This window comes from Mytilus trossulus, chromosome 2 (assembly GCF_036588685.1).
Source record: "Mytilus trossulus isolate FHL-02 chromosome 2, PNRI_Mtr1.1.1.hap1, whole genome shotgun sequence".
Lineage (NCBI taxonomy): Eukaryota > Metazoa > Mollusca > Bivalvia > Mytilida > Mytilidae > Mytilus > Mytilus trossulus.
This window is the reverse complement of record NC_086374.1, coordinates 60985682-61008330: the sequence shown is the minus strand read 5'-3', so window position 1 is coordinate 61008330 and position 22649 is coordinate 60985682. Positions and strand designations below refer to the sequence as shown.

General features: G+C 32.3%; 2 protein-coding genes across 2 annotated transcripts; both read left to right on the top strand.

Annotated features, from left to right (window-relative positions):
• The first annotated feature begins 12194 nt into the window (after positions 1–12194).
• On the top strand, positions 12195–12950 carry LOC134705919 (uncharacterized). Its single transcript, XM_063564633.1, has one exon. It carries the CDS (start codon positions 12195–12197, stop codon positions 12948–12950), a length of 756 nt encoding a protein of 251 aa, XP_063420703.1.
• Positions 12951–12997: 47 nt separating this feature from the next.
• LOC134705917 (uncharacterized) lies at positions 12998–14323 on the top strand. Its single transcript, XM_063564632.1, has one exon. The coding sequence runs from the start codon at positions 12998–13000 to the stop codon at positions 14321–14323; it is 1326 nt and encodes a 441-aa protein (XP_063420702.1).
• The last annotated feature ends 8326 nt before the right edge of the window (positions 14324–22649 follow it).

Genomic DNA, 22649 nt, shown 5'->3' with positions numbered 1-22649 from the left:
TGATATATGGGACGATAATAACAAAGATTTTAAATCGTGCAATGAAATATATAGACAATTAAAAGATAAACGTAATTGTATTTCGGAATATTCACGAATTAAAAGTTCCATACCACAAACATTCATGCAGATTTTAAAAAATAACGATGATCAACCTGCTTTAAAAAGCAACAAAATAAAAATTTCTGAAAACCTTGAATTTTTAAATCCAGACAATAAAATCATTAATATCAAGGATTTGACATTAAAATATGTTCAATTAAACATTAACATAATTGAGACCCCTAAGTGTCAAACAAAATGGGAAAATTTGTATAGCGAGTATATAAATTGGGAAAAAATTTGGCTAAATCTAAGTAAAATGAATATTAATAGAAAAGTTAAAGAATTTCAATGGAAATGTATACACAGGATTATATATACAGAAAACAGACTGAAAATAATGCGCATGTCAAATGGAAAATGTCACTTATGTGATGAAATTAATAAAATTGAAACTCTTGAGCATTTATTTTATCAATGTAACAATGTTAAACCATTGATAGAAACGGTTGTTAGAAATTTACAACTTTGTAACTTTATAAACGACGAGGTTCTCGTTGAAAAGGATATTTTATTAGGAATTTGTACAGAGAATTCGAGTAATTTCATTGTTAATGCAATAATACTTTATTTCAAATGGGCTATTTGGAAAATACGTAATAAATGCAAATTCGATAACATTAAACTGAATGTGCAGTCTGTACAGGTTATTCTAAAAATGCACATGAAAAACGAATTAAAATTTCTTCTGCTACGCTCGGATATAAAGTATATATGCAAAACGAAAATCAAACTCTTTATCGAAAATTTTTAGGAAGATGTACTTAGTTCAACTGCTCTAAACGAAAGGTGTGTTCGATTCCATATATACGTATCTTATTGTATATTGTGTATAAAGAAGTGAACACTATGTTATTATAACAGAAAGAAAAAAACAGTATCCTTTATTGTAATTATTATTTGAATCTATGTCTGTGCATATTAGTTACATAAGTAAATTACCACATATATTATCCTTCGTAATACATTTGTACTCACCTCATGTGCTTTATCCTTTTTTATAATCCATATATATATATATTAAAGAATACTTTCAAATTCTGTTCAATCACATCAAAATTCTTCAAGTCAAACAATAACTTACTTTCGCAATCAAATTTTAATGTATTTCCAGTTTAAATCAACACATGTTTTGTTCAGTGAACCGGATATACGATAGTGATGTTATGTATACAGTGATCCTATCAGGTGGGAAAATCAATTGTAATTAAATATAATTATGTATGTAAAACTATTGTATAAACTCATTTGATATTTTCCCTGGTCAAGTGAGGATGTTAAAAAACAGGGGCCCCTAAGTATGCAACCTGGGCTACTTAGGTATTTATATAACAGGAAATGATTGAATAAAATAATTGTTATCGTTAAAAAAAAAAAAAAAAAAAAAATGTAAGTTTTTCAACATTTCTGTATGAAAGCAAATATACATTGTATTGTACAGTAATAAAAAAACATTAAAAAAGAATTTTGTATAGCTTTACCAAAGATTTTATTTTATTCTATTCACAATTTATATCTTGATATAATGCTTTAGAACTTGACAGTTAAAGTCGGTTGGGAACGAAACTTTACGACACAGGATATATTTTTATTATGCAGCATCCCAGCAGGGACTGTTTATTGAGTATTTATCTCCCAATAGATAAAGTATTTAAGATCTTATCCTTATATTTCCATTTATGATTCATGATAGTGGGTTGCTATTCACTAGGATGTATGAAATCAAAAGTTCAAAATAGCAAAGATGAAATCTTCCCTTCAAAAAGGTTAAAGACGCAATCACAAGTTGGGTTGACATTAATAACGTAATTGATAAAGGATGAGCTTCGGGTTTGTATTTACAAGAGAAGCATGACTGGTGACGTCATTGGACCAAAATCTTTCTACAATTATGTAACCCTAGTACTTTTTATTTATAAAAAGATAACATCAGTTTTTCTCAAGCTTTTATCTTAATTCTTCGTTATCAAAAACATCGAATACAGGGAGGCTGTTATCCTTCAATTGTTACAGTTTACAATCATAGATGTTTACCAATATAAATAAAATATATCACACCTTGGTCTCTGAAAAGCTATTATTTCAGATTTTCTTATTATAGTATAATTCTCGTCTATGTCTACTAGAATATAATTTTGTTCAGATTGAAATTACTGGATATGGAAAGTATTTTAGTGATGCCTTACAAAATTATTGAGAAAGTCTTGGATAGTAAATATGATATACATGAATGGACAGCTCTTATGAATACAGAAAAGAATGTAAAAGTAACATTGTAAATATTTATAGATATTAGAGAACTGTTAATAGAAAGTGTAAATAAAAGGAGATAAGAGGCAAAAAATATTAAACTCATGACAAAAGAACGTACACATTGCTGGTAAATAAGAACTTAAAATACAACTTGAAAGATTTTGTTGCAGATTTTGTTACTGAATATGTCATAAAAATGCAAAGATTAGATCTTTCAAAACCACAACTATATGATTTTCAAAAATGTCTTGTTAAATATTGTTTAATTAGTATGATGAAAACATAAAAGAGGGACGAAAGATACCAGAGGGACAGAAAAGAAACTGACAACGCCATTGGTAAAAATAGTAAGACAAACAGACAAATGATAGTACAGAAGACAAAACATAGAAAACCAAAGACTGGGCAACACGAACCGCGACAAAAACTGGGGGTGATCTCAGGTGCTTCGGAAGGGTAAACAGATCCTGTCCCATATGTGGCACCCGTCGTATTGCTTATGTTATAATCTTTCAATCAGTTTAATTGAGGTCTGGAGCAGGCATGTCGTTATCTGCTAGTTGTCTTTTGTTAATTTATTCACCATAGTCATTGTCTTTCGTTTTTTTGTTACCTATTCTGACATCGGACTCGGACTTCTTTTAAACACTGAGTTTAACTGAGTGTATTGCTGTGTGTTTGTTTTTACTACATTGGCTAGATGTATAGGTAAAGGGTTGTGATCTCCCAAGTTATGTTTAAACCTGCTGCATTGTTTGCGCCAATCCTAAGTCAGAAGCCTCTAGCTTTTGTTAGAGTTGTATGATTTTCAATTTTAGTTTCTTTTATCTGTTCCGAAGTTTAGTATGATGTCAATTATCACAAGTATATATTTTTGTTAAGGGGCCAGCTTTAAAACGCCATCGTGTGCGAGATATTTTCGTTGATTTAAAAACACACAGGTCGCCTTCGGCTGTTTCTGCTCTTTGGTCAGGTTGTTGTCTCTTTGACACATTTCCCAATTCCACTCTCAATTTTAAGAAAATGGTATGGTTGTTTATTACATAGACATAAAATAAAAAAATATCAATATTTGTATAAAATGATTATTCGTTTACTGTTTTAAAAACTAATCATAATTACTGTCTTTTGATGAGGTAAATATGCGGTTTTATTGACTTTTGAAAAACTAATATTCACTGAGGCCGACGGCCAAAGCGAATATCAGTTTTTCAAAAGTCAATTAAACCCCGTATTTACCGAAACAAAAGACAGTAATTGTTTTATTCTATATTCCGAGACAAGAAAATGATTTAATGACAAACATACTATACCAAAACAAAGTTAACATGAAACATTTTACCGTAACGTTGAATGTCAAAGCACGTGACGTTTAACGCGGTGACTAACACTTTCTCAGGTGAAAATGTTTTTTTTATTCAGAATCCAATTTGTATAGAGAAACCTACTAAAATAATACCAATATGGAATAATAATAAATCTCTGTAAATAAAAGTTTCCTCACAGCTTGAGCGATATGGTGTTTTTTTATTTTCAAAAAATGAAAATAATACGTTTTGCATTGTATTTTTCCGAAACGCTTTTCTGGATTGACCTTCATACCTTTGAAAGTCAAGGATGAATAAGAACCGATACAGTCGAAGAGCTGTATGATCAAAAAGATCATGTACAATCTCAAAATCCGTCATGTGTCCACCTTGCCTGATGGAGATTAAACCTTATATTTTGATATTTTGCGTCTTATCTATATATTCATCTTGAAATCGACAATGAGGGTCGGTTGAGAAAAGAGATTTTATAAGTCAAAGAACATGATATCAGCTGCCGAATTGTAAAATTGCATTGCTATGTAGCATCATGCCAACACATAAAGTCATGCCTATTGAGTATACATACATATATATATATATATATTTATAAAATAAGTACGTCTGAAAAAGTGACAACTTAACGACAGATTTCATCCATCGGATCACGAGTAATGGTATAACTAGGCTGAAACATATTATGATATATAGTTAGTCTAAATATCCCCCCAACCATGTTAAATCTGTTAATTTTCGGAAGCAAATTTTTTGTTCATCATTGGCCGGGATTCGAACTACTAAGACATTGTGGGACATAATCGACTTGCACTATGCCCGACGTGCTAGATCTCTCGACCACCTCGGCTCTACAATAATAATGTTCTCTGTGGAGGGGTGTTAATTTTCCTCGTTAGTTTTTATCTAGCGTCTCAACATAGTACATGCTATATAAGACATGAAGATAGAATTGTTACAGATCAGTTGAATTATCTATCGTAGAGGATCTTAAAAATTAGCGTAGGATGCTGTCACATTATTATATAAGTACGTCTGAACCAGTGACAACTTATTAAAGTTGTTTCGATTCACAAGAGTTTGCCTTCCCTATCGTCGTTAAAGTAATTCTAGTATTTTTATATTCCGCTTTTAAACATTTATTTGTTAGTTTCTTTTATGTCTGGCTCCTTTTGGTATTGTTTGGCTAAGTTGATGTTTGTTTATTTCGTTTGTTGTATGCCTTTTGGATTATCGGTTAAATTCACATATGTCTTGTTTGTCAGTATAGAGATACTCGTGGTTCGTCTGCAGGGTTTTTGCTTTATGTTGTTAGCTTTTATGTGTGAGTGTTCGGTCTTACATGATCTTGCACTATATTATGTATATATTATAACATGTCCTTTTCCATATTCTCCCTGGTATCATTTCGAAACTCTTATATCGGCCTCGAGGCTTTAGCAAAACCTAAGGTATTCATAACAAATATGTGATTTTATATGTATAAGTATCTTATTATTATTTTCTATATGTATTTTAAAGTTGAAAAAAACAATCAGCTACATAATGTTTGAAGAAATAAAAGTTCTAATATTGTCGTATTAATTGCTATTAGCATCACCTTTTCTCGACTCAGAACAATAAATAACAAATAAAAACAATATATTTGTTGCCATGTGTTTATCACAATTTACATTTTTTACATTATGTTTATCATGGTTTACATTTCTTTTTCATTTGTTTATTACGGGTTGAATTTTCAAGGATGAATAATCTTCAAAAACATGCTAGTATAACATTGTTTTGGTTAAAATTGTTGTTGAAGTTATTATAACAGAGGATCTATCTCCAAGTTTTTTAAAAATCCGATTTAGTCAAATGTTTATACGGTTATTTCTAACCACTTTTATCAGTTTTATCGGCTTTTTAACCCGGGCCCATTTCTGAAACATCTTCATAAAGTCGTAAACTCGTAATGAAAATGGCAGTTTTATATTCAAAGGGACATGTGCAACTAGACGTTTCTAAAAACAAGCCTAGCAAATGCAAATTATGATACATCCTTTAAGTGAGTTTTTGACAAAATTCGAAATTGGTCATACTAATCTTCATTAATGGTCAGTATAAAAAAAAACTACAAATAGGGCGGCCGATATATTTATCCTGGTATTTACCTCACACTTGGTCTCTGAAATGTCATTTTTATATGTCATCAATAACGTATGAAGCAGAATTATGAATTAGATTTGCTCAAGTTTCAAATTTGCTGTTATAATAAATTTTTCACTGTTATACATGTATTGTCCTACAATAGGAAAATATGTATGATAATGGAGATTTATAGTGTTTTTTTTTTTTTTTTTTTTTTTTGATAGTGTTACCAATGTCGTGTTTGCTGTTTTTACAACTAATTTATTGATATGATGCCTCATGTCTTGACCTAACCTCTAGCAATTAAACATTACGACACACCAGATAGTCTCAGCTTCACAATTGTGCACTTTCCCATTTATGTAGCAACATTCCAGCGCTCGAATACGGAGTATATATCTTCCTGGTCACACTATGATCAAAAGGTTGCGTTTCCTATCATAATTTGCTTAAAGATGTACTGAGGTGAGGTTTGTGAATTTTTTTTAATGTTCAGACTCCTTAAACACAGGGTAACATATTGTGTCCCATTAGACACATTTTTCTTTACATATAATACTTCAATAGCTCTGTAAAGATCATTTACCAACATTGCAGCAGATTCTTGATTTCTTTACTTTTGATTTGAGACTCAAATAATACCAATGCAAATATAATATAAAAGTCCTAGTAAGCATCTTCCTGCCATTTAAAAAAGTGTTAAATATCTTGAGATGGAACTCCATAATCTATCAATATTTTAGCTCATTTTGATAACTAACTAATGCTCCCCTGACTTGAAGTATCAATTTTAAATTCTAGATTTTTACTTATTCACCTAAGATCCTAAATATAGGGTTGGATTTCAAGGACGTTTTTGACCCAATGAGTATGAACAGTAAAGGTTGAAATGACTCTTTAAAAATATCAAAGACGCCATCATGAGTTGGATGACCATAATGTATGACTGTTTAACAGATCTACAGATATGTTCTTGTTACCGTTACAACAATCACGTCCTTTCATTCTCGAATGTTACCTTCCGACTTATCACCCGATTTGTACTTATTTGAGCAACATGACAATTGCCGTTAGTGGAGTAAACTCTCTCTTCAATTGTGTAACGCAGGGAGGCTGATATCATTAGTGTGTTAACAACCACTGGAATTTTTTTCAGTATAAAGTAAATATACTTCACATTGGTCTCTCAAATGTCAGTATTTTTACTTTATATTTAAATATAGTGTTACTCCATTCTACGATTATAGCAGTTCGAATTGTGTTAATTTTCATTATATGAACTTCGTGCTTGTGCGTAGTGTTATCAATGACGTAGACAGCAGACCTGTATAAATAAGATTCATAATAAAATTGATTATTACTATTGCTTTATCATTGAACCAAAAGGACTTTAATACTTTTGGAAAATGGGAACCGGAATCAGTACGGACAAAGAAAATGAGAGAATTGGAGCAATCTTCGAGGCTATACGACACGAAAGGTTTCCGCTGGCTACAGATCTAATTTCAAAAGGTAAAGGGGTTAACTGCATTAACTATTTTGGTAGTACGCCATTGATAGAAACATGCAAGTACCGCAGAAATTCAATCAGAAAACGGAGTATTGTGGAATGTGACCGAGAGTCTTTTGTTAGATTCCTGATCGAAAATACTTGTGATAGCAGCAAATATGATATATATGGATGGACAGCTCTTATGTATGCAGAAAGGAATGGTCATAGTAAAATTGCTAATATTTTGGAGAAAAAAGAAGAAAATACGTAATCGTTTATAAGAGGAGTTGTAATGCAGAATGCAGTCATTAAAACAGAACGTGCATCTCGAAGTGAATGAGAACATGAACTACAGCTTGAAGGATCTTGTTGCCATAGTCTAGCCATCACTTGAAAGTTGAACACGAAGGTATTCCGAAAGGACACGCATTATGAATGAATATGAAAGGAAATGTAACACAGCACCAACACATCAAATACAGAAAAAAAACATATACTCCTTTGGAAATTAGTGATATTTTTCACGCAAATTGTACTGCTAGCTCATTCAGAGACACAACTATCTGATTGTCATATATGTATTGTCAAATGTCATAATAAGTATTTAATAACATCTGTATCGAAACAAATGATAATAAAAGTTGATAAAAAGAGATTTCTCTATAGCTTTTCCAATGTAATGTTTGTTATATTCTTAATTTATATCTTGATTTAATGCTTCATATCTTGACTGATATCTAAAAAATGACAATGAGGGTAAGTTGGGAACAAAATTTTGCGTAAAAAATGTTTTCTAGTATGCATTATCACAGCAGCGCATGTATATTGAGCATTTATCTCCAAGTTGATACAAAATTCAAGAGCTAGTATTTCTTATTTTGATTCTTGATAGAGGATATCTGCTTACAAGGAGGCAACTGAACCAAGAGCAAAGTAAAAACCATCCTCCGACAATTTGAAAGACAAAATCACTAGTTGGTTGAACGTAATGTAATTCTGTTTCGTTTCACAGATGTCAACATATATGTTCCAAATATCGTAACCAAAGTCCTGTCCTCTATTCGTCGAAAATAGCTAACCGATGATCAACGGATTTGTCCTTACATGACCATCATGACTGGTAACACTATAGTGGACAAAAATCTTTCTCCAATTGTGTAACCAATCTACTTTTTTTCATAACACGAAATCTGTGTTTCTCAAATTTTTGTTTAAATTCCTCGTTAAAAAATCGATATTAAAAACATCGAAAACATGGAGGCTATTATCCTTAATGTGTTAGAGTTTACAACCATGGATATTTAACAGTATATAGTAAATATACCTCACCTTGTTCTCTGAAAGGTTATTATTCTTTATTTTCTAATAGAGTCACTGCCTTCTATGCTCATATTTGTTAGTTTAGATTGAAAAACTATTGCAATTAAAATATGACAAGAAGTTCATTGATACATTTAAATTTGATTGGGGGAGACTTTGATGGAAAATATAATATACATGGTTGGATAACTCTTTTGTATGCAGAAAAAAATGGCCATAGTAACATTGTTAACATTAAGAAAAATCAGTAGATAACTATTAATGGAAAGTAATGATGAAAGGAGATATGATGCAGGAAATTGACAACGCTGACGGACAGAATATACATGTTGCTGTTGAAAAGGAATTTAAAAAAAAACGGCTTGAAAGATTTGGTTGCAGATTAAAAACTTGCCGTATTCATCTCAAAATGCAGCGATTAGGTCTTTTAAAACCATGAATATCTGTTGTCTAACATCCCTTGCTGAGCGACAACTTAAAACTACGGCTCAAAAGACTTTATAACTATTTGTTGTGGGTTTTTGTTTGAACATTAATTCAACTTCGTCTTGAATGTAAATGACATGTGAAATATTTCTAACCAAACAAAACAACCAGAGAAGACAATATATTCCTTTTGAAATTAGTGTTGTTGGTCTAAAAATTAATATTGTAGGTCAAGGTTCCAAGCTACGACTACTAGTATCTGATTGTCAAATATTTTTATGTCAAACTTTGTAAAAAGCTAAATGTATTTTCATTAAAATTGTTTTAAAACTTATATGTGTACACAACGAAATATATTGTTATTCAACTGTGTTATATTAGTATAACATTGAATGTATGTGTTTGTTCCTGTGATACATGAAAATACAGATAATAAAAATATTTACTAAGAAAGAGCCGAAGCAATATAATGTGTTTTTTTATCTTCACATTAACATCAGTACCAAAAGTAAATGACATATGATTTCTTGTGTCCAACAGCGTCTATCGGCTAGGCTGTAAGTATTTTGGTAAATAAGTCCACCGGCTTGACACGTTCCAATTTAGAGATTTAATTACATGTCATAACTAAGCGGTATAGGCTTTGCTCATTGTTGAAGGCCGTACGGTGACCTATAGTTGTTAATAATGTGTGTGTCATTTTGGTCTTAAATGGATAGTTGTGTCATTGGCAATCATACAACATCTTCTTTTTTATGTTATTTTGTTTTGTTGTAAGGCAGTTGTAAGATCAGAATACAACTTCATATAAAGTATATCAATATTTGCTTGTTTCAAAAGTAAACCAGGTTTAAAATTACAAAACAACAACAGAATTAACCTGCATATTAATTATAAAAAAAAACCCGAATGCATAGAGGACACATTTATTATTCAAAGGTTGAGTAAAACAACCGACAATGCCATGTAAAAAAAGCCAAACCTTGAAAACACAAACAAGTTCTCTGAATACAATTGAGAATAGAAATAGGGAACATGTCAAAGCGACAAGAACCCGAAGAAGGAGCAAAAACGAAAAGCAGCCGAAGGCCACCAACGGATCTTCAACGCAGCAAGAAAATACAGCACCCGGAAGCGGGCCTCATTTCATAAAAAAACTAAAGACTGAGTAACTTGAAACCCATCAAAAACATTTTGGGAATCTTAGTTGCTTCAGAAGGATAAACTAATCCGGTTCTTCTTTTTGCATCCCATCTTCGCTATTCAATGATTACAATTCAGACCCCTCCTTTCCACCTTTGACGGTTTAAGATCAAATTTCGGAACCGCGAAGTCATGATTTTCATTGGACGCAATTACAACTGGCTCCATCCAATCAAAACGCGCCTTTAAATGATCAAATGTAAATGTTGAAAATGTAAATAAACAATGAACACATGCTGATTGAGAAACGATGTTTATTAACTTCAAATCATAAGACGATATAAAGTGACAATTCTAATGTTCTTATTCAACTAATTGGAGTCCCTGGGTATGTTTATTGTGCAAATGTTTGAATGTTAACGTATATTTTCGGTTCCTGCATCACGAAATATGTACAATATATACAATAATATTTACACCTCCACTTTGAAGAAATGTCAAATGCTGCCTTTGGTCAACAAAGATGAATGGGCGTTACTCTTGTCTACCGGTAAATGGCAATAATTGTAATCACGAACGTTGATGTAATCTACCAAGGGTAGAGATGACGGTAATTGATTATAACCCTTTACTAGTGGTTGCATCTGTCATGTTGATCATTATAATTACAACTATATGTCAAATTTTATTGTTTAGAAAAGTCTTAAGTGTGTAAAGATTTTGTTTGATTACTAATTACTTTTATTTGAGATTCCAAAATAATATTGCAATGAAAACTAAACCACCGAATAATTCGATAGTCATGATTCTACTTCGTAAAACCTTCATAATTTTCTAATTGTAAAAATGGAAGACTTTGTACGGATGATGCTTTTTCAAATTAGCTTCTCAAAACACATTATATTTATCCAAATTGCATTATTACAATCCTTATATGCCAATTACATTTTAGAAGATAAGTGTATCTACTAGCTACAAAGCATTTGAGAACGTTAAACTATTGTCTGGTTTGTCGTCAGAGGGATTTTTTCAAAATAACACGATTTAAATAGTTCGTTGTATAAAGGGCAAGACTTATTACCCTAGACACACATGACATGATGCACAAGTAAAGTATTTCGTCAATTGATTTCAGTAAAATATTGTTATTAAAACATTTCTTTTCAATTGTTAGGACTCATTAAAACGATATTTTATTTGGCAATTTATATATTTTTCAAAACTGTGGTTTTTGAAAATTATTCCATCTACACGTTGCCATAATCTATAAAAATAAAAGATACTGATGCGAGAGGATGTAACAAATATTGTTACTTAATAAGTTTCCAAAACTTTCTATTCCCGATTACATTTTTTGCCAGATTGTCTGACCCCAAAAAAGAAATGCTACCAGGGAGGGGGGCAGACATACTAATCAATGTTTTTAAATGATAAGTCTTTGATCTTTTTGTGGAATTTTTTCAGCATCATTTATTATGTCTTTAATCTAAAAGTTTACAAATATCTGAAAAAAAACATCCTATAATTTGAGTATACACTCGTATATTAGATGCAACAAATCCGAAAGTATGCACTAACAGTAACCTTTCAACCAGCCATTGAAACAACCCTAATATACATGTTTTGTTTTTTTGCTTTTTCTAATAAAGCGTTTCATTTTGTTTTGTTTAATGTCTACTAGTTGTCAGATCGCACGATATAAAACTTTCAATGAACAGAACATAGCGAATTATTTGTCTATTTCTTTAAAAAAAAGTTTATTACAAATGCATGTAGGGAATATGTTTGTCGTGAATATAGGCCAAGAGACTTTAGATCGTTTTCTTATGTAATTGTTTCCCGTACTTTCGCGCACACTATTGTTAATGTAACGTAACGTTATTGTTACGTATATCTTTCATATTACGATCATAAAGCATCTAAACTAGCAAGACGTTATTATTTCTCCACAACAAAAGTGAATAACCCTCAAGATATTGGTGCCGTGACGAAAACCACAACTAGAAATGAGTTCTAAACTCAAAACAGTACGAGCCGCACATCGACGAGCAGTAATAAAACTACTGAAAAAAGCAGACCCGACAGAAGAACCGCATCAAGATGTTATCAACCTCAGATCCATGATGGAGCTCATCAAAACCAAGAAGAAGACATTGTCTGACCTCAATGAGAAGATTCTAGAATCTATTGAAGAAGAAGAAGACCTCGACCAAGAAATTGAAGAAGTTGACAAATACGAGTTAGATATTCAAATTGGAATAACGAAAATCGAGAAGATCCTAAAAGAAGTAAGTCATTCTAAAAATCAATCAGCTCTTAACCATAATGCATCAGATTTTATATGCAATAACCCAAGCGTGCAAGAACATTCTAACCAGATAATTTTCAACTCAGAGCAAACAAGCCTAAGCCAGTCAAGCATGCCCACCTCCACAGTGTCAAGTCATTATAACAAATTGCCTAAACTCAACTTGCCAACTTTCGGCGGAAATCTACTAGAATGGTCAGCCTTTTGGGATTCCTATAATAATTATGTACATGAAAATCCTTCATTGAGTAACGTGCAACGATTTAATTATTTAAAATCGCAACTTTATGGAGAAGCTAGCCAGTCTATTTCGGGAATGCAAATGACTAATACAAACTATAATCAAGCAATAAAAATTCTACACGAGAGATTTGGGCAACAACACAAAATAGTAAACGCATACATGCAAAATTTGCTAAATTTCCTGCACCAACGCCCGGAATTAGGGGACTGAAATCGTTCAGTGACACAATAGAAAGTAATATACGTGAACTAGAAGGAATGGGTCGATATCAGGAATCGTACGGAAGCCTTTTAATACCATTAATACTCAACAAACTTCCATGTTTTGTCAGACAAAATATTACTCGAGACCACGGTAATGATGATTGTGATATTTCAAGTTTACGCAAAGCTATAAAGAAAGAAATTTGTATCCAAGAAGCCGCTAACGCCAATCCGATTGAAATCGATATTATCCCCAGCGCATCGTTCGTGACAGGAACTACAAATAAAAGATGGTCAGCAGGGTCTAAAGATTGTTACAACAATAGTTCCGTTAAGACTAAAAGGCCATGTTTGTTTTGTCATAACCCGCATCATCCAAATGAATGTACAAAGATCACCGATATAAACGCCCGCACCCAAATCGTAAAGGAAAAACGAGTTTGCTTTAACTGTTTCGGTAATCACAAGGTTTCGGAATGCAAGTCAAAATACAGTTGCCGAAATTGCAGTAAGAAACATCACAGTAGCATCTGCCGTAATAACTTACTGAATGAAAACTCCACTTCAAATGAAAATAAAGCCGTAACAAAACCTCTCAACGAAGAGCTACAAAGTACCACAGAAACAAAGAGCGCCGCTATGCATTCTGCCGTTACAGCACATATCGAAATTCTATTGAAAACCGCCGTAGCGCCCGTATGGTACCATGATGAAAGTGTTATGACTAACATTCTACTCGATGAAGGCGCCCATAATTCATTTATTTCTCAAGAACTAGTAGAAAAACTCCATATCAAACCAACTGGTGTAGTAAGCATGCAAATTTCTGCATTTGGCGGGAAAGAAGGTGAGGTACGCAACCTAGAGAAAGCGACATTATCGATTGAGACCGAAAGAAAAGAAAGAATTCCAATGGAAGTAATTATTGTCCCAAAAATTGCAGCATCGATACATATGAAGAAACGAGTAAACATTAACAGCTTGTTCTATTTACGAGGATTACAACTTGCCCACCCAGTTACGCAGGATAAAAAGTTTAATATTTCGCTTCTCGTTGGAGCAGATTACTACTGGTCTTTAGTACAAGATGAAATTATTCGAGGTGACGGACCAACAGCTGTTAAATCCAAAATAGGCTATTTGCTATCAGGACCGCTGAACACAGATACTGATAATACACAATGGAACTCTACAATGATGAATGTTTTAGTGGTGCACAAACCCGAGGAGTGTAATTTACAGAAATTTCGGGAAATTGAGTCGAGCGGATTAGAGACGAATTCTGATGAAACCATACAAAATGTACAAAACCTAATGCTTGAGTATCAAAACTGTAGCATAATTTTTAAGGAAAATAAATATGTCGCAAAACTACCTTGAGAACCACCACCACTACCAAAGGATCGAGTTAAAGACACCCTACCATTTTGCACATCTGGGATAGATTTTACCGGACCTCTACACATCAAGGATACATCTCATCTTTACATGGGAGGATTATTACGACAACAGAGATGCACAACGACAAACACAACGCGAATATTCAACAACTTGATACGATCACAGCAAACAAACTATTTGAGCAGCAAAAGTATGGACTTCTAGAGGACTAATTACCACACGACCAATTGTGAAGTTATATCCATTAGAACTATAGTAACTGTTAAAGGATTTTTGTAAAGGACAGTTAACGCAAAGTGAACTTACAAAAAACGTTCAATGTGATCTATTTATAGAACTTTAATGTTTTGATTATTTATCATTTAAAATAATTTTATTTCTTATGCATTTTGAGGCCCCCAGAATGTCGTGAATATAGGCCAAGAGACTTTAGATCGTTTTCTTATGTAATTGTTTCCCGTACTTTCGCGCACACTATTGTTAATGTAACGTAACGTTATTGTTACGTATATCTTTCATATTACGATCATAAATCATCTAAACTAGCAAGACGTTATTATTCCTCCACAACAAAAGTGAATAACCCTCAAGATAGTGTTAATGGTATTTTCTAGTCCGCAAAATTGAATTTACTGACGTCCGGTAATTTTCTAAGACAATTCGACAAATTCTAACCTATGCAATGATGAAACATATTTTCCCTCTTTTTTGGTATTCAATCTGGCAAAAAAACGAAGGCAACAGTAGTATACCGCTGTTCGAAATTCATAATTAAAAATGTGTTCTATTATTTTTGTGGCGTAAATTTAAATAAAATAGCAAAATCTATATTTCATAGTTCAGTTATAAAAGTAAGATAAAAATATTTACATGTATATGTATATAAGAAAATAAAGATGCAGAACAAAGGCAACAGTAGTATACCGCTGTTCGAAATTCATAATTCGATTGAGAAAAAACGAATCCGGGTTACAAACTAAAACTGAGGGAATACATCAAGTATAAGAAGAGAACAACGACACAACAGAAACACTAAAACGCAACACAAACAGAAACGCACTATAATATAACAATGGCCATTTTCATGACTTGGTACGGGACATTTTAAAAAAAATAGTGTGTTGAACCTGGTTTTGTGGCTAGCCAAACCTCCCACTTTGATGACAATGTTAGATAAAACATTAAAAATGACAACATTACAATATTTACAGAACAACTGAAATGAATCAGTAGACGTAAAACTCACATCACCATAACAAATACGGAACATCGACCAAAAAAGAAACTAAAAAGTACTAAGTAAAATACAGTAGAATAAAATAAAGACTGTACAATGCAAACTTAAAAAGCCAGAGTTTAATTAAGGTTCTCCAGTTGGGTAATAAGATTATGCATCAAAATGACATGGAGTTGTTTTGACCATGTTAAGTATATAGTCGATAATAAGTCTAGATTTGGTGAATACAGTATTGACAAAAAATTTGCCTGCGATAATTTGAACACGACGGGTGCCACATGTGGAGCAGGATCTCCTTACCCTTCTGGAGCGCCTGAGTTCACCCCCAGTTTATGGTGGGGTTCGTGTTGCTTAGTCTTTTGTTTTCTCTGTTTTGTCTTCTGCATTATTATTGGGCTGTTTGTCTTTTGTAATTTTAAGGTGGTATGGGTGTCTTCCTCCATCTTGGATTGTAAAAAAACAGAGAACCAAAGGTCCAGATTTTTTTATCAAGTTAGCAAAATCTGATGCAGGAATGCAGATATTTAATGTGAATTTTCATTTAAAAGAACCAATTTATAAGAATATAATTTATAAATATTAATATTTTTGCAAATGTTGATTATATTTGGATGTTTTGGGTTTTTTCTTGGAATTGACATTTTAAGGGAAGGTAACTCTAAAACAGTGCATTTTCTGAAGGATTCTACATGGAATTTTCCTATTTTTCATTTTAGACGAAAAAAACGTTCGGTGACCCTATCTTTTCTTTTGATATTCTCAAAGCATTGTCTGAAAGCTATCTTTTCCTTAAGTATTTAACAATTCTATCATTTTGTTTAGTTTATTATGACAAAATGGTGTTTTTCCTGTATAATTTTTAAAAATATGTCATTTTGTCACGTCCTGTAGCTTGAGAAAATGTGCGGTGACCTATCATTTTTATTATATTTTTCAGCATATATCAATAGAAACTACGTTTTGGCAAATTATGAACAAATTATATTATTTTTATTTTAGACTCCCATACCACCTTAACCATGACGTTGCCAGTTTATTTTCAATCTATGAGTTTGGCTGTCCCTCTGGTATCTTTCGTTCCTCTTTTGAAGATATTCATTCCATATCGATTAACATATTCTGTCAAACGTTCTATACTTCGTAAAACATACAACAATGTATGTTAAAAAACGGTTTGTCTGTTTTACTATGCAAAAATGTTTAATTTTTGTTTTAGAATTATGATAATCTTTTTATAGTGAGTCTACCGAAGTAAACAAAAATGTATTGATTTTGTCACATTAATTTCTTTAAAAGTATCTTTTCTATTATTCGTGACACAAGAGTAAACCCCAAGCATAACAAATCTCACATACAAACAAGACCTTTAGCAGTTTTTTAACATTATATCAATGGGGTGCTTTCTGTGGCTTACATTTATCACAGATGATATTATGTACAATGCCATGCGTCTGTTTAACTATCTTTTTGTTTATGTTAAAAATGTTGTTTAAATTATTCATGTTATTATTATATATGATTCAACACCCAGCTTTGTAGAAGTTTTGTTTAAACGAAGTATAATAAACTGTTACGATTGCCTTTTCTTTGTCGTATTTCTGAATGAACCTCATAAATTTGTTATGCATAGTCTTCACTGAAATTTAATTTTTGAAGTAAAATCCCTAAAATGTAGTAGAAAATTAGCAAATTAAAAAAACCTCACAATGATGGAACTCTCGGACTGTTGGTGTAATTAACATATTTTATTGCATGTAGTGATTTATGGTCAGTGACATAAACAGGTGGTATCATCAAGTTGGTAGTAAATACATTATTAAATACCAATCTCCTTATAGGTTGTACTTTGTAAATACAGCTGTTTCTCAAAACACGCCTCTTTTTGGGGACATCTTGGATATTCATAGAAATTTAAATTTGTTTACATACTGGTTCCCAGTTATGCTCTCTGTGTTCCATTTCACAGAGACATGACTTGGGAATGTTTCCAGTAAATTTATTGTGCATATTGTTTACATTAAAATCTGTGGTAACCTTTCATTCGAGGTAGGGGTAGTTAAGAAAATTAGTGTTAGTTTTAACTCTGAAAATTTCAGGTAATATAAACGTTGAAAATATGCCGCACAGTCCTTTATTTTGACCTTTGAAACAATTGTAGTGCATATGAACCTTCAATTCTAGGACGATATTTGTTTCAAAACTTCATAGTAAAAGTGGTACAGTTTTAGCCGTAATAGGAGTTTCTTTGGGAAATTGCATAGTCAATATTAACAGAAGTACAACCTATAAATTCTTGGGTTTTTTCGCCAATAATGATAACAAAACAAACATTTATAAATGTAGTACGGATCTACACTTTACTTATCTAAAGGATTGATGACAGTGTATGTGCCGTATGCGAATGTTTTCCCTTAGAACATTAATGAAAAATAAAGCGAGTTTTTTTTCATAAACAGATAAATTCCTGTTGAAATTCACTTTCAAATAAAATAAGAGAATATTTTTCATAAAGCATAAGAAACAAAATGTTTTATCTATTGCTGTACAAAAAGACGTTAAAAACAATGTTTTTCAGACAAAATGTCTTGATTTATTTGTCGAATTTGTGAGTAAATCGTATGCACGAAATCTTTTTTGTAGACGAAACTTGCGTCTGACGTATTAAAATATAATCATGCTACCTTGGATAACTCTTTACACCACTAGGTCTATGTCACTGCTGGTGGGCGTATCCGAGGGTATCACCAGCGCAGTAGTCATCACTGCGGTGTTGACATGAATATAAATTATATGGTCATTTTTATAAATTTCCTGTTTACAAAATATTATTTTTTTGAAAACTAAGGATTTTTCATATCCCAGGCATATATTACCGTAAACGTATTTGGCACAACTTTTTGGAATTTAAGGTCCACAATGCTATTCAATTTTGTACTTGTTTGGCTATATTACTATTAGGACCTGAACGTCACTTAGGAGTCTTATGTAGACGAAACGCGCGTTTGGCGTATACAATTATAATACTGGTACCTTTGATAACTATTTACACCACTGGGTCGATGCCAACGCTGTTGGATGTTTCGTCACGAGGGTGTCACCAGCCAAGTAGTCTACACTTCGTTGTTGACATGAATATCAATTAATAGTCTTTTTTTTACAAATTTCCTGTTTACAAAACTAAGATTTTTTTTAAAACTAAGGATTTTTCGTATCCCAGGCATAGATTACCTTAGCCGTATTTAGCACAACTTTTTGGAATTTCGTGTCCGAAATGCTCTTCGACTTTGTACTTATTTGACTGTATTTCTATTTTTATCTGAGCGTCACTGATGAGTCTTATGTAGACGAAACGCGCGTCTGGTGTATTAAATTAAAATCCTGGTACCTTTGATAAATATCAACTATACTAAAAAATGAAAATGTTCAATCCGTAAACCATGTATAATAGCTTTTATTATTCAATTATGTATTATTTGTATATAAGTTGGCTGGCGATATCTAATGGATTTTTTTGGATTTTTTTTATATTGACAAACGAAAAAAGAATCCAACATGTATAATTTTGCATGTAAACTCCACTTTATGTCAATGCCGTCTGAAATAAGGCCATGAGATTAACAGTAAGATAAGTGGATTATAATGATAATTTTCCGAAAGTTAATGATAACTTCCAAGTTCGCTAATTTTTTATACAGTTATTATACAGTAAGTGTTTACAATCAACAAACTTCCAGGTGATGATCACACCAGGGAGTCTTGTGATAAATTACGTTTTATCACTGCCAACAAACAATAATACAAGACAAATCTGCGTGGTGTCTATAATCTTGTTTCTCCCTTGATACCCACGAAATGACATTTTAAATCTAGGTGTAAGGTTAAGTTACTTTAAAGTGTTAAATGCCCCACAGTCAACAACTGTTAGAAACAGCATCGTTTTTTAATTATTTTTCATCATTATTACTCAATATTATGTAGAAATCTTTATAGACTAATTTCAGGGTTTTTTCTGCTACTTTTTAATAGACATAAAAGGTCGTCATTACTAACTGGTTGCTAATTCACGGGTTTGGATAGACTGTTCAAACAATGTCTAAAAACAATTGCAAAACATCTGTGCATAACACAATGTGAATCGACAACGAAAATATCAAAAGTGGTTATGTTTTCCTCCTGAGATAGTGAATTCAGCTTTGATAACGATAAGGGAAATTGTTTAGTTCAAATATACTCGAGTTGACTTTTCAATTTATCTCTTTATTTATGTGAATTCCATCGACATGCCACCATTTATTTTCTCATGTTTGAACAGTTTTCACATTTTCACGTTCACTTTTAAAGATTGTCACGCGATAAACGACAAAAATTAATAAATGAAAAATGAACAAATTGAGGGTCGATTTATATAAGGCCGTCAGTCAGCTACAGGAGCAACAAGAGGGTCCGTCGTTCGTCGTCGCCGTCTGTTAACTTTTACAAAAATCTTCTTCTCTAAAACTACTGGGCCAAATTTAACCAAACTAGGCCACAATCACTATTGGTGTATCTAGTTAAAAAAATGTGTCATGTGACCCCGCCAGCCTATCAAGATGGCCGCCATGGCTATAAATAGAACAATGAGGGTAAAATGTAGATTTTGGCTTATTTCTCTGAAACCAAAGCATTTAGAGCAAATCTGACAATGAAATTGTTTATTAAGTCAAGATCTATCTGCCCTGAAATTTTTAGAAGAATTAGACAACCCGTTGTTTGGTTGCTGCCCCTGAATTGGTAGTTGTAAGGAAATTTTGTTGTGTTTGGTTATTATCTTGAATATTATTATATCGATAGAGATAAACTGTAAACAGCATTAATGTTCAGCAAAGTAAGACCAACAAATAAGTCAACATGACCACGTAAGGAGTTATTGCCCTTTATAGTCAATTTTACCATTTTTTCTTAAATTTTTGTAATCTTTTACCAAAATCTTCATCTCTGAAACTACTGTGCCAAATTTAACCAAATTTTGTCAAAATCATCATTGGGCATCTAGTTTATGAATGAGTCCGGTGACTCCATCTGCCAACTAAGACGGCCTCCATGGCTAAAAATAGAACATAGGGGGTAAATGTAGAGTTGAGCTTATAACTCTGAAACCAAAACGTTTAGAGCAAATCTGACATGGAGTATAATTGTTTATGAAGTCAGCATATATCTGCCCTGAAATTTAAGAATCAATCGAAAAACCCGTTGTTCGTTTGCTGTCCCTGAATAGGTAGTTTTAAGGAAATTTTGCTGTTTTTGGTTATTATCATGAATATTATTATAGATAGAGATAAACTTTAAACAGCAATATTAGACCTACAAATAAGTCATGATGATCAAAATGGTCAATTGACCCCTTAAGAAGTTATTGCCCTTTATAGTTAACTTTTAACAATTTTCATAAATTTTGTAATTTTCATAAATTTTTACAAAATGTTTTTCTTTGTAACTACTGGGCAAAGTGAATTATAGAAAGATATATTGTCAGCAGCAAGAGTGTTCAGTAAAGTAATATGGCATCACAGGGCTGAGCCAATATCTACGAACACATCACCATCCCCAAAACACAATTTTGTCATGAAGTCATCTGACCTTTGTTAAATATGCACATAGACCAAGGTGAGCAACACAGGCTCTTTAGAACGAGGTCTGACGTCCCTTAACCCAAGCTTGTCTGGCAAAAAAGGCTGTTTAACGTAAGAGCAATCTCGGACTACTTGGGACGAATTGGTCTACATTTCGATAAAAAGCATTTCAGTTAAACCGTTTAAAGAAAACATACAATAATTAAACCGACGTACGTTAATTACATGCTCCGAATTTTTTTTAATTCAGGAGGTGTGTATGAATTTGTTTCAAAATTTTGTCATGCAAATATTCCCAAAATAGTCGGAAAAAAGTAAAATAAAAAAAATACTGAACTCCGAGGAAAATTTAAAAGGAAAGTCTTTAATCAAATGGCAAAATCAAAAGCTCAAACGCATTAAACGAACGGATAACAATTGTCATTTTCCTGACCTGGAACAGGCGTTTTCTTATGTAGAAAATTGTGGATTGAACTTGGTTTTATGGTTAATTTTTTAAATGGAAAGAACTTAGACGTTACGCTCGATGTTGGTGTCACTTTTGGTAACATCGTATGTGAACGTCAAAATCATATTACATAGACGTTTTGTGATATTGACGTCCAGTATTTTCGTTAAAAACTTGATTTTGTGTTAATGTAAGGAGATATGGGTGTATGCCAGGTGACATCTAGACAAAGGAAATATAAGATAAATACGTATGGTGTTTTGTGGAAAGGACGGTAATTGTGGGATTTACGCTATATGCAAATCCACGCATTCATGCACTATTTGTTTTAAAATAATGTTTACCGGTTGAAAAAAACAAGATTTTTTATATTATGAAAATCGCGCTGAAGAGGAGAAACGCTTTACAGTTTTAGATTATTTTAATACTTGATCTTTTTGTTTTCACTTTAAATATGGCTGTAGGGAGGCTCGGGACACTTTTTTTTATATCAACCTTAGAGTAGTTTAACAAATTAACTTTTGCGTATTTTACTTTAATGTCTATCAAAATTTAACGATGACAGTATTCGGTTGTCAAGTTTGATTTTTTTGTGGAATGGGGTGGGGTTATAAAAGGCTCGCCTCCGGGTGCAGGAATTTCTCGCTGCATTGGTGGCCTTCGGCTTTTGTCTGCTCTTTAATTTGTTCGGGTTGTTGTCTCGTTGACATATTCCCCGTTTCCATTCTCAATTTTATTTTTTATGTTTTACTTTGTTCTGTATTTGTTTTACTGTTATTTTTTTCTCTCTCTCATTTACCTGTTTTTGTCGTTGATGGTATCTTATTTTTAAAATTGTTCTCATTTGGCGCATTCTTTATTTCTCAACGAAATGATTTTCTGTTCCTTAGAATACAATTTAAGTAAACGCGTCATACATTTCTAAATCACTTCTTTTAATATCAATTGGAGAAATAAAATAAAATAAAAAAAATTCTTCGATGTAATAGATATTATTGCTTTGGACAATAT

What these genes read in the sequence shown, in the direction of transcription:
- LOC134705917 (XM_063564632.1), top strand. Translation starts at nt 12,998, where the DNA reads ATGGGTCGATATCAGGAATCGTACGGAAGCCTTTTAATACCATTAATA.
- LOC134705919 (XM_063564633.1), top strand. Translation starts at nt 12,195, where the DNA reads ATGAGTTCTAAACTCAAAACAGTACGAGCCGCACATCGACGAGCAGTA.